Source organism: Microcaecilia unicolor, chromosome 10 (assembly GCF_901765095.1).
Source record: "Microcaecilia unicolor chromosome 10, aMicUni1.1, whole genome shotgun sequence".
Classification (NCBI taxonomy): Eukaryota; Metazoa; Chordata; class Amphibia; order Gymnophiona; family Siphonopidae; genus Microcaecilia; species Microcaecilia unicolor.
In genome coordinates, this window is record NC_044040.1 from 41,095,032 (window position 1) to 41,111,513 (window position 16,482).

At 44.3% G+C, this 16,482-nt stretch overlaps 1 protein-coding gene across 1 annotated transcript in view; it reads left to right on the forward strand.

Annotated features, from left to right (window-relative positions):
- Positions 1–16,482, forward strand: part of TBC1D22A (TBC1 domain family member 22A) — a 382,275-nt gene that overhangs the window by 28,764 nt on the left and 337,029 nt on the right. The window contains exon 2 of the mRNA XM_030216168.1: positions 8,901–8,957. Coding sequence (XP_030072028.1) covers positions 8,901–8,957 — 57 coding nt within the window. The remainder of the gene's footprint in view (positions 1–8,900; positions 8,958–16,482) is intronic.

Consider the following 16,482-nt stretch of genomic DNA (forward strand, 5'->3'; position numbering starts at 1 on the left):
ACCTTTCTCCATTGAGAATACTGACCCTTTAACCCTACTTTCTGTTTTCTATCAGTTTTTAATCCACAATAGGACACTTCCTCCTATCCCATGACTTTCCAGTTTTCTCTGGAGTCTTTCATGAGGTACTTTGTCAAACGCTTTTTGGAAATCCAGATACACAGTATCGACTGGCTCACTTTTATCCACATGTTTGGTCACCCCTTTAAAGAAATGTAATAGATTGGTGAGGCAGTCTCGCAAAAGTGCTGTAGGAGGTCCTGGCAGCCATCTTGAGAATGGAACCGGCACTGGCAAGAGCAATCACATAATTCTCTTTTAAAAGAATTATGCCATTTTTAAAAACATTTTTTTTATAATTTTTAGGTATTGAGAATTGATTTATGCTACAAGGAGATGGTGTGTTTAGAGTCCCCTGTAGGTGTTGCCTTTTTTTTAGTGGGACAATTGTGTTCTTTCCACTTCCTTTTAGTCACCATGCGTATATGCATGTGTACTCTTAACCTCTGTGCATATCCCACTACATGTTGTAATAAGAGCTTTCAGTATTTCAATTTGCTAAAGTCTCGATAGACCATACCACACAATAGCTTCAGTTGCACACTATTTATTTTAGTCATTTATATGATTGATCATAGTGTGAATGTATTCAGTTTTTATAGTTTCTTATTATTTCATATGATTTGATTATTTGTATAGTCTAGGATTTATGTGTACATTGATTTGAATTGAGTTTTGTACTGGGTTTTTCTTTTCATTTACTTTATATGTCTGAATTGACACTTATTCTTGACTCGGCCCTTTTTTATGGTGAAACGTGGATGGTGTACTTGTGTTTAATAAACTTCATACTCCTGTAATCCCCCATTATATGGGGATTTCTAAGAGATGAAATCCTTATTGAGAGTCACTGGGGGGGGGGGGGGGGGGGGGGGGGGGGGGGGGGGGGGGGGGGGGGAGTGACTAGGAAGTCCCAGGGTGGGAGGAAGGCCAGCTCTTGGGTATTGTTTTGAAATAGAATGCAGAAGGAAAGTACAGGGAGAAAAGGGTCTCTGGGCTGAGTGACAAGGGAGCAGAAGATTCGTAGGGCATAAAGGTGAGAGTTGTGCCTGAAAGAGGGTCTTTGCCTACAGGTCTGAGTTACCTGAACATCCCCTGCTGTTGACCTGAAGGAGAGAAGGGGAATCCTGGAATTCAGAGATCTATTGGTTGCAAGTAGAGAGTTACACGGGGACAGAAATCTTACCCATCCCCACTGGAATCTTACCCATCCCCACAAAAATTTAACCCATCCCCACCCATCCCCGTAAGAATTTAATGGTACATAAAAGAAAATTCCAGTCAGCTCCCTCAGTCTGTCTTTGGATTTGAGCCACAGCAATGTAGGCAAGGAAGGAATGGAAGTTGAAACTTGGAACACTCTGTTGTGCACATGTAAAATTTGTCTCTGATTTACTGGCACTGTGTGCTAAGAGGTCGCCACATGCACGCGCCAGTAGGTCAGGTGATATACGATGCTCTTGCCTGTGTCAGAGCTGAGGTCTGCACATCAGCCCGGGAGCAAAGAGGATTAATTGTAACATAGTAAGTGACAGCAAATAAAGACCTGAATGGTCCATTCAGTCTGCCCAATAGTCACGCTCATTATCAATTCATGATTAAATCGAGTGCGATATTATATACTGATTATGGTCTTTGGTGGTTCTGGAACATAGACCATAGAAGTCTCTCTGGCCCTATCCTTATGTTCCAACTGCTGGAGCTGCCATTTAAGCCCACTCCAGTCTATTTGTCTTCTCATTTGTGGGACACAGACCGTGAAAGTCTGTATATCACTGTCCTCATGTTCCAGCCACTGAAGTTGCTGTGTAAGCCCTTTCCAGCCCATCCTAAACCAGTTTGCCATGTATGAGACACAGACCATACAAGTCTGCCCGGTATCAGCCCTAGTTCATCACAGCCAGAGTCGCGATCTAAGCGTCACTTGACACATCCACACACATGCAGCCATTTAAGGTTAGTTTTTTTTTTATAACTTCCATTTTTTAATTAGAGATCCTCTGTGTTCATCCCAAGCCTTTTTGCATTCCGTTATCATTTGTGTCTCTACCGTCTCCTTAATGGAATTCTTTCCACATTTGTGCTGTTAAAGCAAGGAGGAGGAGGAGACAGCACTCAAAGAACTTGGTACTTGGTACATGAGAGGCTGACGCAGGTGCAGCTTACATTTCCACGGGAACCCCACAGGAACTGCCTCCGTCCCAGAACTGCTTCCGTCCCCGTGGCAACCCCGCAGGAACCTCTGCAGAACTGCTTCCGTCCCGGGATTCCCGCGAATCCCGTTCCCGTGCAGCTCTCTAGTTGCAAGAGACTGGTTGTGGGTCCATAAAGTTGCAACTCGGAGTTTGTGTGCTATGGGTTGGTAGGAAAAAGGCCCAGCCCGGGAGCAGGGGACTGGATCTAGGGAGAGCTTATCCCAGGAGCAGGGTGGATCAAGAGAGTGGTCACCACTGGTGGAGGGTCAGACCGAGGAGGGATCTGAGCTCACATAGGTGGTTTTAATACAGAGGAGAGGAATACAACCTTTGGGAATAAACTCTACAGGGTAGGTATGGACTGAGTAGAAGGTGGGAACAGAGTAAGATTCTCTCCCAATCCCCGGATTGCTATTCAGGACCAGTGACCCGCTCCCAAGCTTCACTGCAAATGAACTGGAACTGATGAGTGTGGTAAGAGTGGCCTGAGAGAAAGGAACTGCATGCATGTTTTGTTTGTGGTCTGGGACTGGAGCTAGTGGATGAGTTGAGACTCCCATTTGTGTGCAGACTCCTTGGGATCTGCCAGACCAATCCAGGAACCCACTCAAGGAATATGAGACTATTGTGAGTGAGAGAGAAAGAAAGAAAGAGGGAGATGTCATAGGTTGCACAACTTAGAAAGAAAGGGATATTTATTTATTAGGATTTATTTATTTGTAGATATAAAAGCCTAAACGCTGGTCAATAGGCAATAGAAGATTCAAGGGCATGTCTGTGGAGACAGTTTGGTAAACCAAAGAATAGTGACAGGCTACTTGCTGCACTGGTATATGTAGTGGATTGAGAAGGAATTTGATCTCTCTTCTCCCGCTGGAGGACAGGTCTGGCAGAACTTGAGCTATCAGGTAAGCTACAAATATAGTTTTCCTTTATGAAAATACTGTAATCTGATGGTCTGGCTAGCCGCTGTCATTGGTTCTCAAACCTGTCCCAGGGGATGACCAGCCAGTTAGGTTGTCAGGATATCTCTAATGAGCATGCATGAAAGAGATTTGCATATAGTGGAGGTGACAGACATTGACCTTTGAGAAACACTGCTCTAAATCTTTTCACGTCAACTGTGGTGTTAAGTGTTTGGCACTAATAACTTGCATTTGAAAGATTAAAAATGAGGGCTTGCCTTGAAAATTGTACTGTTGAGACATTAATCTACTGCTGTTTGTGCTTTGGGTGACTATAGGATATCTGAGGGACCAATTAGAAATTGCAAACCTCAAGCATATATTGCATAGTTTAATTAATATTCAAGTATTTCATATGTCACTGCACTTTGAATTTTTATATGTTAATTTGGGCTATTACTATGCAATAGCTGCAAAACCTTAGTGTGGAGGAGTGGCCTAGTGGTTAGGGTGGTGGACTCTGGTCTAGAGAGTTGCACGGGGACAGAAATCCTACCCATCCCCGCCCGTCCCTGCTGGAATCTTACCCGTCCCCACCCATCCCCGCTGGAATCTTACCCGTACCCACCCATCCCCGCAAAAATTTAAACCATCCCAACCCGTCCCCACCCGTCCCCGCAAGAATTTAACCCATCCCCACCCATCCCCGTAAGAATTTAATAGTACATAAAAGAAAGTTCCAGTCAGCTCCCTTTCTGGATTTGAGCCACAGCACTGTAGGCAAGGAAAAACCGGAAGTTGGAACTTGGAACACTCTGGTGCGCACATGTAAGATTTGTCTCTGATTCACTGGGATTGTGTGCTGAGAGGCCGCCACATGCACGCGCCAGTAGGTCAGGTGACATCTGATTCTCGTGCCTGTGTCAGAGCTGAGGTCTGTGCACCAGCCTGGGAGCAAAGAGGATTAATAGTAACATAGTAAGTGACAGCAAATAGACTTGAACGGTCCATCCACTCTGCCCAATAGTCACACTCATGATCAATTCATCATTAAATCAATGAGTGTGATATTATATACTTGATTATGGTCTTTCTTTCGTGTTTCTGGAACAAAGACCATAGGAGTCTATCTGGCCCCATCCTTATGTTCTAACTGCTGGAGTTGCCATCGAAGCCCACTCCAGCCTATTCATGTTCTCATTTGTGGGACACAGACCGTAAAAGTCTGTCCAGCACTGTCCTCATGATCCAGCCACTGAAGTTGCTGTCTAAGCCCTTTCCAGCCCATCCTACACCAGATTGCCATGTATGAGACACAGAACATACAAGTCTGCCAGGTATCAGCTCTAGTTCATCACAGCCAGAGTCGCCATCTAAGCGTCACTTGACACATCCACACACATGCAGCCATTTAAGGTTAGCTTTTATATAACTTCCATTTTCTAATTAGAGATCCTCTGTGTTCATCCCACGCCTTTTTGAATTCCGTCATCATTTGTGACTCTACCACCCCCTTAATGGAAGACTTTCCACATTTATGCTGTTAAAGCAAGGAAGAAAAGGAGGAGGAGACAGCACTCAAATAAATTGGTATTCGGTAGATGAGAGGCTGGTGCAGGTGCAGCTTACACTTCCACGGGAAGCCCACAGAACTGGTTCCATCCCCGCGGGATCCCCGCAGGAACTGCCTCCGTCCCCGCGGGAACCCCGCAGAACTGCTTCCATCCCCGCGGGAACCCCACATGAACTGCCTCCGTCCCCGCGGGAATCCCGCGGGTTCCGCGGGATTCCCGCGGGGACGGAAGCCGTGCAGCTCTCTACTCTGGTCCTGGGGAACTGAGGAACTGAGTTCGATTCCCACTTCAGGCACAGGCAGCTCCTTGTGACTCTGGGCAAGTCACTTAACCCTCCATTGCCCCATGTAAGCCGCATTGAGCCTGCCATGAGTGGGAAAGCGCGGGGTACAAATGTAACAAAAATAGATACTATTGGAGATTCTACATGGAATGTTGCTACTATTGGAGATTCTACATGGAATGTTGCTATTCCACTAGCAACATTCCATGTAGAAGGCTGCGCAGGCTTCTAGGACGTCAGACTAACAGAAGCAGAAGCCTGCGCGGCCACATGGGTGATCTGCAAGGGCCAACTTCTACATGGAATGTTGCTAGTGGAATAGCAACATTCCATGTAGAATCTCAAATAGTAGCAACAGTGGAGGAGTGGCCTAGTGGTTGGGTGGTGGACTTTGGTCCTGAGGAACTGAGTTCGATTCCCACTTCAGGCACAGGCAGCTCCTTGTGACTCTGGGCAAGTCACTTAACCCTCCATTGCCCCATGTAAGCCGCATTGAGCCTGCCATGAGTGGGAAAGCGCGGGGTACAAATGTAACAAAAAAAATAAATAAACAAGGGCTTAAATATAATGTGATCTGTTATTGTGATGGTTTCTGTTCTCCCCCCCCTTTTTTTTAAAGAGAGGATTATTTGAAAATATTAGGTGCTCTTCTGGTAAGCTCAAAATGCTTCATTATACCCTTATTGCCCATTTTAAGTGATCTTCCTTGCAGCTCCTGCTCTATGAATAACAGACATTTTTATGTGGTATCCTTAAATAGCTATTCACTTTGGCTTCCTTTTTGACCTGAAAAAAAGCTAACTTGACTTCTTTGTAATTAAGTAATGGTAAAATACAGTGACCCTGTTCACACAAAGTGAAGCTTACCTGTAACAGGTGTTTTCTGTGGATATCAGGATAATGCAGACACACTTTTTTTTTTTCCTGCTCTGCAGGCTGCGTGTTTGGATGTATTCTCTCTAAATTGTTAACTGAATATTTTTACCAATCAGGTGCCTGGACCTTCATTCTCTCGCTCTCACCCTACTTGTACCAAAGTTTGTTCTCTAACCTTGGGTGATCTTGATGACCCATGTATAGTTTCTCATTCATAACAATTTTTCTAAATGTTAAACATCCATAGTTACCCCAGTATGTTTACGAGTGGAGGAGTGGCCTAGTGGTTAGGCTGGTGCACTTTGGTCCTGGGGAACTGAGGAACTGAGTTTGATTCCCACTTCAGGCACAGGCAGCTCCTTGTGACTCTGGGCAAGTCACTTAACCCTTCATTGCCCCATGTAAGCCGCATTGAGCCTGCCATGAGTGGGAAAGCGCGAGGTACAAATGTAACAAAAACAAAATAAATACTGTGTTGTAAAATTGGATTCTTACAACAAATTACTTTCATACGCATTATTCTTTATTATGTATCCTATACTGTTTATTGTAAGCCACATTGAACTCAAACTTGTTGGGAAAACGTGAGATATAAATGTCACAAATAAATAAATAAATAAATGTGTCCTTGGTAATTGCCTGCCACTCTTTCAAAATGTGTTGTATGCCTCCCTCCCCCACCAGTGGCAGATTGTCAGAAGCTAGGGTTTAATTTAGATGAAGCATTGGAGCATGAAGATTGAGTCTTCCACTCTTGTGGTTTTTGCCGTTGAAATTTTTTGTTGAGTTGCAGAAAGAAGTCGAGACTAATTTGAATACGGTTGGTACTTTGGTAGTTGATTTGTGGATAACGTTGAGGTTGATAAGATTTTCTGGTTGAAAAGTAATGAAAATGCTTGTATGGGTTTGAAGTATTCCCTGAAGGATTTCAGAATTCTGTTAATATAGCTTTGTTATGTGAGATACTGTATTATTTACCTTATTGCCAAATAAGTTATCCCCTTGACTGGGAACATCATAAAATGATCATGAAGGTCATCAATAAGGCTTGAGGCACAAAGCCATGCAATCCTTCTGGCAGCTATGAACACTGCTTCTACACTGGAAGTGGTGTCATAGATGTCTTTTATGAGATGAAAAGTGGTTTCTTCAAAGCTCTTAAGGGTATTGGTCAGTGGTTCCAGAGTATTTGGAGGAAGAGCAGCCAATATCTTGTAAAGGTGTAAATGTTGATAACGAAGGATTTGCAATTGATGTGCTGCAATTCTGGATGCTAGCATAGCTCCTGAATAAACCTTTCTGTCCACGGTGTCTAGAGACTTTGGATCTTTGCCAGGAGGATAAACAGCATGCGATTTTGAAGCTTTTGACTGTCTCTAGAACCACAGAGTGACATGGTAATTGTGGTTTTATCACGTCCTGCAGCAGATTGGACTTCATGTTTACTGTCCAGATGTTTTGATCTAGGTTGAGTGGAGTACTGAGGGAATAGAGACAGTAATTGGTCCCGTAGGGGTGTCAATAGCTTTCATCATACCCTCAAAGTTCTTTCTGTTCATAGGTGTAGTCTCTGCTTCTAACACTAGTTCTTTAACATCTTTAGTAGGTAGCATCTTCTAGCATTGTGTCCTGTTTTATTGCCTCAGCCTCAGGCTGCACTGACTTTGAGGACAAAGATGAAGGTGGAGATGGATTCTCAGGAGGAAGGTTTTCTTGTTTCTCTTCTGAAGAAATGACTGCAATTAAATTGGTAGTAAAATGTTGCTAGCATATATGGGATGGAGTGAGGCTAATATTTTTGTAGGAAGGCACCAGAGGAGAAGATTGTGGCATAGGAAAAGCAGCATGCATTGGTGGCTGAAACAGTAGAGTTTGTTGAGAAGAATGACCTACAGGCTGCTGAAGTACTTACCGAAACAATTGTAATAGAAGGGTAGCTGTATCCTGTGTTTGAAGTTTTGAAGAGGTTAAATTCATGGTTGGAGAGGCATGAGGATGTTGCAGCGTGAGCTGAGGAGGGTAGGTCTCTTGAATATGCTTAACTCTAGCTGGCTTTTTAAAAACTTTTAGGTGGCAGTTCAGATGAGAGACCGATGAGAGAGCTTTGTGCTGTTACTTACAACAGAATGTTTGGATGAAGCGCTTGTGCAGTCACTGGAGATTTTTTTCTGTTGGTGAAAGAGCGCTTTATTGTTACATTGTTTCTGAGAAGTGTCTTTTATATGTATGTGCTCTGTTTTTTGAGACCCCTTAGAATGAGCTGAAGATTTCACCTTTACAAGGGAACCTTGAGGAGAGTAAGTGCATTGGTGCCCTGACCCATTGGTACTGGTAAAGAGCCTAAAAGCTGTTTCTGAGAAGTGTTTTTTTTTTTTTTTAAATCTATGTACTCTGGTTTTTAGACCCCTTAGAATGAGCCTAAGGTTTTACCTTAGCAAGAGAACCTTGATGGGGTAATTCATTAATGCCATGACCTGTTGGTTCTGGCAAGGAGCCCACAGGGTCAGGAGCGCTCATCGCATTGTCAGAACTTGAGCCCGCCAGTACCAGCCCTTTGGGTTGGCACTAAATTGACTGTCTTTTCTCCTTCTTGTTTTCTCTCTTTCTTTATTTAAAAGTTGCAGTGGGGCTTGAACTGGCAACCTTTGGATGTCTGCTGTGGCTCTCAACTGGCTGCTTTAGCAATTAGGTTATTCATCCATGTATATATTTTCTTGACTTTTACCTACCTGAGAGAAAGCAACAGAAAGTGGAAAAGAGAGAACTCAGACTCTTACTAATGTCAGTAAGGCAGGGAAGCATGTTCAGGCACCTGATTGGTTCAAATATTTAGCTAACAAGCCTAGAGAGAGCGCGTCCGAACATGCAGCTTGCACAGCAGAACAAACCAAGTTGTCTTCATTATTCTGTGGACATGGAGAATACCTGTTGCTTTCTCATGTTAAATTCTGTGCTTGATAACAAAAGGGAAATAAAGCTATATAAATGTTTTTTTCCCCTCCTTTAGCATTCAACATGTGTATGGAGCTCAGCACCCTCCTTTGGATCCATTGTTACATGGGAAGTAAGTTGAGTCTTTAATTTCATTTTTTGTTGAGTACGTGCAAAACCCTGTGCAATAATTGTGAAACTGTTTATCAAAAGCAAGATGAAATTTGTCATTGCACATGTTTTATCCCACCACCTCATGAGCCAGTATATTAATATTAACCCCTTATTCAGGTTAAAAACAAATGTGCTAAAATGATATTCAAAGGGGAGATGGGATCAACAAATCGCAAGAGTATATATAAATAATTGAATCCCCCCCAAAATATGTATATGATAGACTTAAGCCTGAAATTCATACTTCAAAGGGTTTTATAAAGAAGGAAAAAACGGCCTCAAAGAGTTCAAAGATACAATGTATATACAGAGCTAAACGGGTCAAAAAGATCCTCTCTTCATCATTGGCCGTAAAAAAACCTTCTAGAATGGAGTACTATTCACAAAAATACTTTTTAATTAAGCGTGGTATTCAATATATTAATGAATCTTTTCTAAAGTACCTCCATTAAAATGAAAATCTCAGACTCAGCTACCATCTGGTGAGCATAAATAAAAAAGACACTTATCTTGGTTCAAGTGCCGATAGACTTTTCCTGTGCCCGTGCCTGTTTAGTAGGTCTGAGTACAGCTGGTTCACTGCTCTCTATGTCTGCAGTCTTCGCCCTTCTGCCGCAAGCTGACGGTGGCCAGCGAATGACGCCGTACAGCAGGCTTATGTGGTTGCTCTTAGTGCAAAGCAGAACCCTGCCTCTAAGACCCTGATGCAGCAACGTGAAACGCTGGCCACCGTCGGCTTGGAAAAACGTGGGGTATAAATGTTCATAAATAAATAAATATGCTCACCAGATGGTAGCTGAGTCTGAGATTTTCATTTTAATGGAGGTGCTTTAGAAAAGATTCATTAATATATCGAATACCATGTTTAATTAAAAAGTATTTTGTGGATAGTACTCTATTCTAGAAGGTTTTTTTACGGCCAATGATGAAGAGAGGATCTTTTTGATCCGTTTAGCTCTGTATATACATTGTATCTTTGAGCTCTTTGAGGCTGTTTTTCCTTCTTTATAAAACCCTTTGAAGTAAGAATTTCAGGCTTAAGTTGATCATATATATTTTTGGGGGGATTCAATTATTTATATATAAAAACAAATGTGATCATTATTGGAGAAATACCTTAAATTATTGTTCTCAGACATTTCTGAGTATCAAATATAATATCGAATAAGCTTCTTGTATGAGTTGCAGTGGAAAACATAGTTATTGCTGTAAGAATGTAAACACTTATAAAGTATGGCAAGGTATCTAATTTGAAAATGATGTAAGTGAAATTCACTCCATCAATTCCCTTGATGCCTTATTGTGATTTCATGCTATGAAATTAGAGCCAGATGGCAGATTTTCAGGGTTGAAGAGGGTGCACACTGTATTATGGAGGTTCTGAAATGGGATGATTGGCAAAGATCAAAAAAGTTGACAGTCTTACAACATTGTGATTGCCATCTGGTCTGTCGGAAGGTAAGTTGGCTAACCACATGTTTACAATGATTACTCTTGTTGATGCTTATATGACAGAGTTAAATAGCTGAACAATGGTTTAAAGAATTATTTGGCACTCATGGATGCTAAAGGCTGCCAAATAGGCTGCATTGCTGCAGGTACTCAGGAAACCAATTGAGCACAGATGGGATAACAAACCACATTATGTACTTTTTCTTTAGAGTAGATAAACAGATAATGGCAGAATCCTCACTGAGTCCCATTGTGTGTTTTAATGCCCTTTCAAAAGGGGCACAAATATATATATATATAAATCTTCCCATCCTTTGTTCTGCATTCATTTTGTATTCCTTAATTATAGGCTAAATGCTTAACAATTATACAAAATTCACAGCAGGGAAGTGGATGAATGTAGATCTATGGAGAGTATTGCCACCATTGTAGTGTGCCTTTTTATTAGTTTTGTTTCCATAAAAGAAAAAACTGGTGTGTCTAAAGAACAGACAGGACACAGTCTTCAGAGAGGAACTATAATGGAGAACTTAAATGTTAATTTTGATGCAATTATTTGACCAAATATTCATTAATTGTGTGCTTATTTTATTCAAAACCAGGAACAGCTTTCTGTTTTATCAACACTAATTCATTAAACCCATATTGGATGTACTTAGAAATTCTGTTGAACTTTAAATTTCAGCCATAACAAAATTCTGATTGTAAAAGAAGGTTCAAACATGTTCTGGGTCACAACTACACCATTGCATCGTGCTGTGAATTTCTCCATTAAAATCAGGGGGATGTCAGAAAGTTTGAGATTATGCAAAAATAGTCATGTCAGCTGTGGATTACTACAACTTTAGGGTTGCCACTGTGTAGCTATAGAACATATGTGATCATAGATAATGGAATACTATTATTCTAAGCAGGCTGGCATATTCTCACACATGGGTAGATGCTGATCCGCATCGCCTGGTCTAGCATTTATGCCAAAGTAAAAAGTCAGAGCTTTGTGAAGCATGAGCCATGCTCCACCATGCATGCTCCAGTGCCCTCCGCCCGCCGCGAGAACGCGGTCCTCTCAGTTTCATTTTTTCAGCTTGAAGAGAAGCTGCACTTTTTGGTCTCTCTTTGCACGCATGGTATTAGAGCTTTTTTAGTGCCTTTGGCCTTTCTTTTCGTTTCTCTTTTATTTCAGATCTGTTTCTTTAAAAACTAACAAACCCTTATTTTATTAGTGTTTTTTTGCCTGTGTTACTTTATTTTCAACATGGGCTGCTTTTAGGCCCTAACTCTGGTCGGGTAGTCCCCTTTTTCATGCCTTCACTCCTTTTTCAGGCACCATCGAGTCATTTGATTTGGCTGGCGAGGTCTTTCTGTCCATGTCCATGAAGACTCCCAGTGGCTTCAAGCGTTGTACCTGGTGCAACTGGACCATCTCGGGAAAGGACACCCATTTTTGGTGTCTGCAGTGTCTTGGGCCCGACCATAGCCTTGTTAACTGTGTTCGCTGTCTTCATATGAAGAAGACGACTCAGGTTTGCCATGAGGCTGAACGTGAAAAGATTTTTGGAGCCAGGTCCGGTTCCTTGACATCTGTAGAGGTCAGAGGCGTCAGCATCGACGTCGAGTGTTGCATCGGGAGCATTGGTAAGCATGGCTGCATTGAGATCTCATGACACTGGGAGCAGTGAGGCATCAAGTGGGTCTTCACCTGTCTTGAGGCCTCCTGCTGTACAGGCCCCCCGGGACCGTCGGACCAGACCACAAGATGACATGAGGATTCGACGTTGTCCTCATCGTCATTGAGGAGCATGGATGATGTGCTTCGGGCGAAGGCCAAGAAGTGCCGTCATTGATCACCCTCAATACACGGTGCCGGGAGCTCTGCGGTGCTGAGGGGTTTGGCAACGGGAGGACCGCTCTCATTCCATACAGGAGATGCCAATGCGATTGTCCAAGCAGCTGATATCCTGCTTCCATATTGGCCTCAGCGGTTGTGCAGCCTTTCCTGATGTTGGTCCTCAATGAGGGCATCCGGGCCTTGCTCCCTGAGCTGCTGGAATGCCTCTTGAAGCACTGTGCTTCGATATTGGAGGTGCTTGCGCCTGCCATACTTCCTGCTGTGGCCCTGCCAGCTCTCAGCCAGTGATGCGGCCTCTGACGCTGGTGCCACTTGTGCACCAGTGTCAACTGCCATCCAGGCCTGTACCCCCTCGACGTTGGTGGAGGAAGCTTTCCTGGAATCGATGTGGGAGCTGGTCTCTCGACACCGCTCTCGAGGACATGGCTTCTCGGCATCAAGGCATGCTTGGTCTCGGACATCCCTTAGGGAGATTCTATCCATCACTGAGGAGGAGTACTCATGGGAATCAGAGGAGGATCCTAGATACTTTTCCTAGGATGAGTCTTATAGGATTCCTTCTGAGCCCTCCCCACCACCTGCAAGGAGACAGGCTCCGATGGAGAGCCTTTCTTTCCCATCTTTTGTGAAGGAAATGGCTGATGCCATTCCATTTCTTTAGAGGTGGAGGATGAGCCCAGGGCCAAGATGCTTGAGGTCCTGAATTATACATCTCCTCCTAAAGAGGCTGTGATGGCTCCTCTCCATGAGATACTTAAGGCAGCCCTCGTCAGGAACTGGGTATCCCCTCTGTCGGTCCCTGTTGTCCCCAAGAAGATTGATACCCAATATCGGAGCCACAGTGAGCCTGGGTTTGTAAGGCCTCAGTTGCCTCACCACTCCATGGTGGTGGAATCCGTCCTCAAAAGAGCCAGGAGTACTAGGGACTATGCCTCGGCTCCCCCAGGCAGAAAAACTAGAATCCTGGGAGAAAGATGTATCAGGCCGCAATGCTGATCTCCCATATTCAGTCATACCAGCTCTTCACGAGCGTATACTTGCGAAACTTGGTGCGACAGCTGTCAGACTTGGTCGATACGCTCCCTGTGGAACACGCTGAGCTTTTTCGTCAGTTGGTCAAGTAGCAGAAGGCTTGTCACAAGTTCTTGGCCAGGGGCATCCAGGATCTGTGCTCAAAGTATAGCAATGCACAGACTCTCATGGCTGCATATTTCTGACTTGGAACATTCTGTTTAATAGAGGTTGGTGGATGCCCCTTGCCAGAGAAGGTTGAGGAGATCGCAGACCAAATCAAGAAGCACACTGATACTATCTATTCTCTCTCCTGCCAGACGCCTTCTGCATCCACCTCCTCATCTAGGAGGTTTTTTGGCAAGTCAAAGAGTGTTCCCTACTACTACTCCTCTTAAGTGTAGGTGCACTCCTTTGACTCATCAGCTTGCTCAGCTCAGCCCCAGCACGCTTGTTCTTGTCAACAGCAGGCACCTGAGGTCCCTGCTGCTCCCTAGTCAAAGCAAGGGATGAGTTTTTGACTGGCTTTAGCAGAGCATAGCCGCAGTAAAAGTGTCTGTCTCGGACGAGTTGCCAGTGGGGGAAGGTTGAAATATTTTCACCAAAGGTGGCCCCTCATAACCTCTGACCAGTGGGCTCTTCAAATAGTCCATCTCAGGTACATCTTCAATTGGGTTTCCAGACTCCCAAATTGCCCATTGAGATCTTTCATTCAGCTGTCAGCACAGGCAGGTACTTGCAGAGGAACTTTCTGCCCTTCTGAAGGCCCATGTGGTCGAACCCGTTCCACCAGGGGAAGAAGGGCAGGGATTCTATTCCAGGTACTTTCTTGTGCAGAAGACAGGGGGGATGCATCCCATCCTAGAACTGAGGGTCCTGAACAGATTTCTAGTCCGAGAAAAGTTCAGGATGGTTTCCCTGGACACCCTTCTCCCAGTGATTCAGAAAAACGATTGGCTGTGCTCTCTGGATTTAAAGGATGCATATTCTCGTATCCCACTACTTTCAGCTCACCGGAAGTGTTTAGCAGTAGTCGCAGTATCGCTATGCAGATGATTGTCTGGTGAAGAGCACCTCCAAGGAGGGTGCTCAGGAGTCCATGTGGATGAGTGTTCGGGGCTTGAGCTACAAGGATTTGTTTTAAATTACCCCAAGTCCCATCTCCGCCCTGTTCAGCAATTGGAGTTCATAGGAGCCCTGCTCTACACACAAGATTCGAGCCTACTTCCCAAAAGCCAGAGCAGACAATCTTGTCTTGCTGGCATCCAAGGTTCAAGCCTCTCAGCAGGTCACAGCTCGGCAGATGTTGAGATTGCTGGGCCACATGGCTTCCACAGTGTACGTTACACCCATGTCACATCTTCACATGAGACCAGTTCAATGGACCCTGGCTTCTCAGTGGTATCAAGCCATGGGGAATCTGGAGGATCTCATCCAAGTGTCCCCAGAGCTTGTTCACTCTCTTCAGTGGTGGACAATTCTATCCAATTTGACTCTAGGACTTCCATTCCAAATTCCTCAGCCACAAAGGTTGCTGATGATGGATGCCTCTCTCCTGGGATGGGGAGCTCAAGTAGATGGGCTTCACACTCAAGGTGCTTGGTCCCTCCAGGAAACAAATCTTCAGATCAACCTCCTGGAGTTTTGATCGGTCTGGAACGCTCTAAAAGCTTTCAGAGATTGTCTGTCCCATCAAATTATTCTCATTCAAACAGACAATCAGGCTGCAATGTATTGCATCACCAAGCAGGGGGGCACCGGATCACGCCTTCTGTGTCAGGAGGCTGTCTGGGTGTGGCATTGGGCTCGCCTTCACGGCATGTTCCTTTGAGCCACTTATTTGTCGGGCGCCAACAACACCCTGGCTGACAGGGTGAGCAGGATAATGCAACCACATGAGTGATTTCTCCACATGGGCATAGCCTGCAAGATCTTCCGAGCGTGGGGCACCCCCTCGGTGGATCTTTCGCCACTCAGATCAACCACAAAGTCCCTGATTTCTGTTCTAGGCTTCAGGCCCAGAGCAGACTAGCGTCAGATGCCTTCCTCCTCAATTGGGGGGGCAGGTTTTCTGTATGCGTATCCTCCTATACCTCTAGTGGGGAAAACTTTGTTGAATCTCAAGCAACACCGTGGAACCACGAGTCTGATCACGCTGTATTGGCCATGACAGATTTGGTTCCCTCTTCTGGAATTATCCTCCGAAGAACCATGAAGATTGGAGTGTTTTCCGACCTTCATCACTCAGAACGAGGGGTCGCTTCTACATCCCAATCTCCAGTCTCTGTCTCTCACAACTTGGATGTTGAGAGCCTAGAATTCGCTTCCGTGGGTCTTTCGGAGGATGTCTCCTGGGTCTTGCTAGCTTCCAGGAAAGATTCTACTAAGAGGTGTTACTCTTTTAAAAAACGGAGGAGGTTTGCTTTCTGGTGTGAGAGCAGGGTCCTAGATTCTCTTACTTGTCTTACACAAGCGCTGCTTAAGTACCTTCAATACTTGTTAGAGTCTAGTCTCAAGACCAATTCTGTAAGGGTTCACCTTAGTGCAATTAATGCTTATCATCAACATGTAGAAGGTAAGCTTATCTCTAGACAGCCTTTAGATGTTTGCTTCTTGAGAGGTTTGCTTTTGTCAAAGCCCCCCCTCCACCAGTATCATTGGATCTCAGCGTTATTCTCACCCAGCTGATGAAAGCTTCTTTTGAGATGCTGAATTCCTGCCATCTGAAGTACTTGACCTGGAAAGTCGTTTTCTAGGTGACTGTTACTTAAACTCGTAGAGTCATGGAGCTTCAGGCCTTAGTAGTGGATGCACCTTATACTAAGTTTCATCACAACAGAGTAGTCCTCTGCATGCACCCTACGTTCCTGCCGAAGGTGGTGTTGGAATTCAGTATGAACCAGTTGATTTGTCTTACCAACATTCTTTCCCCAACTTCATGCCCATCTTGGTGAAAGCAGCTTGCACACCTTGGATTACAAGATAGCAATGGCCTATTACATGGAGTGGACAAGGTCCCTCAGACTTTATGCCTAGCTTTTTGTTTCTTTTGATTCCAGAATAGTCCTCTGCATGCACCCTAAGTTCCTGCTGAAGGTGGTGTTGGAGGCTGTCTTATTTCTATGTGCATTGGTCTGCCAGGATTTTGACCATCTATTACACATTAGTATCT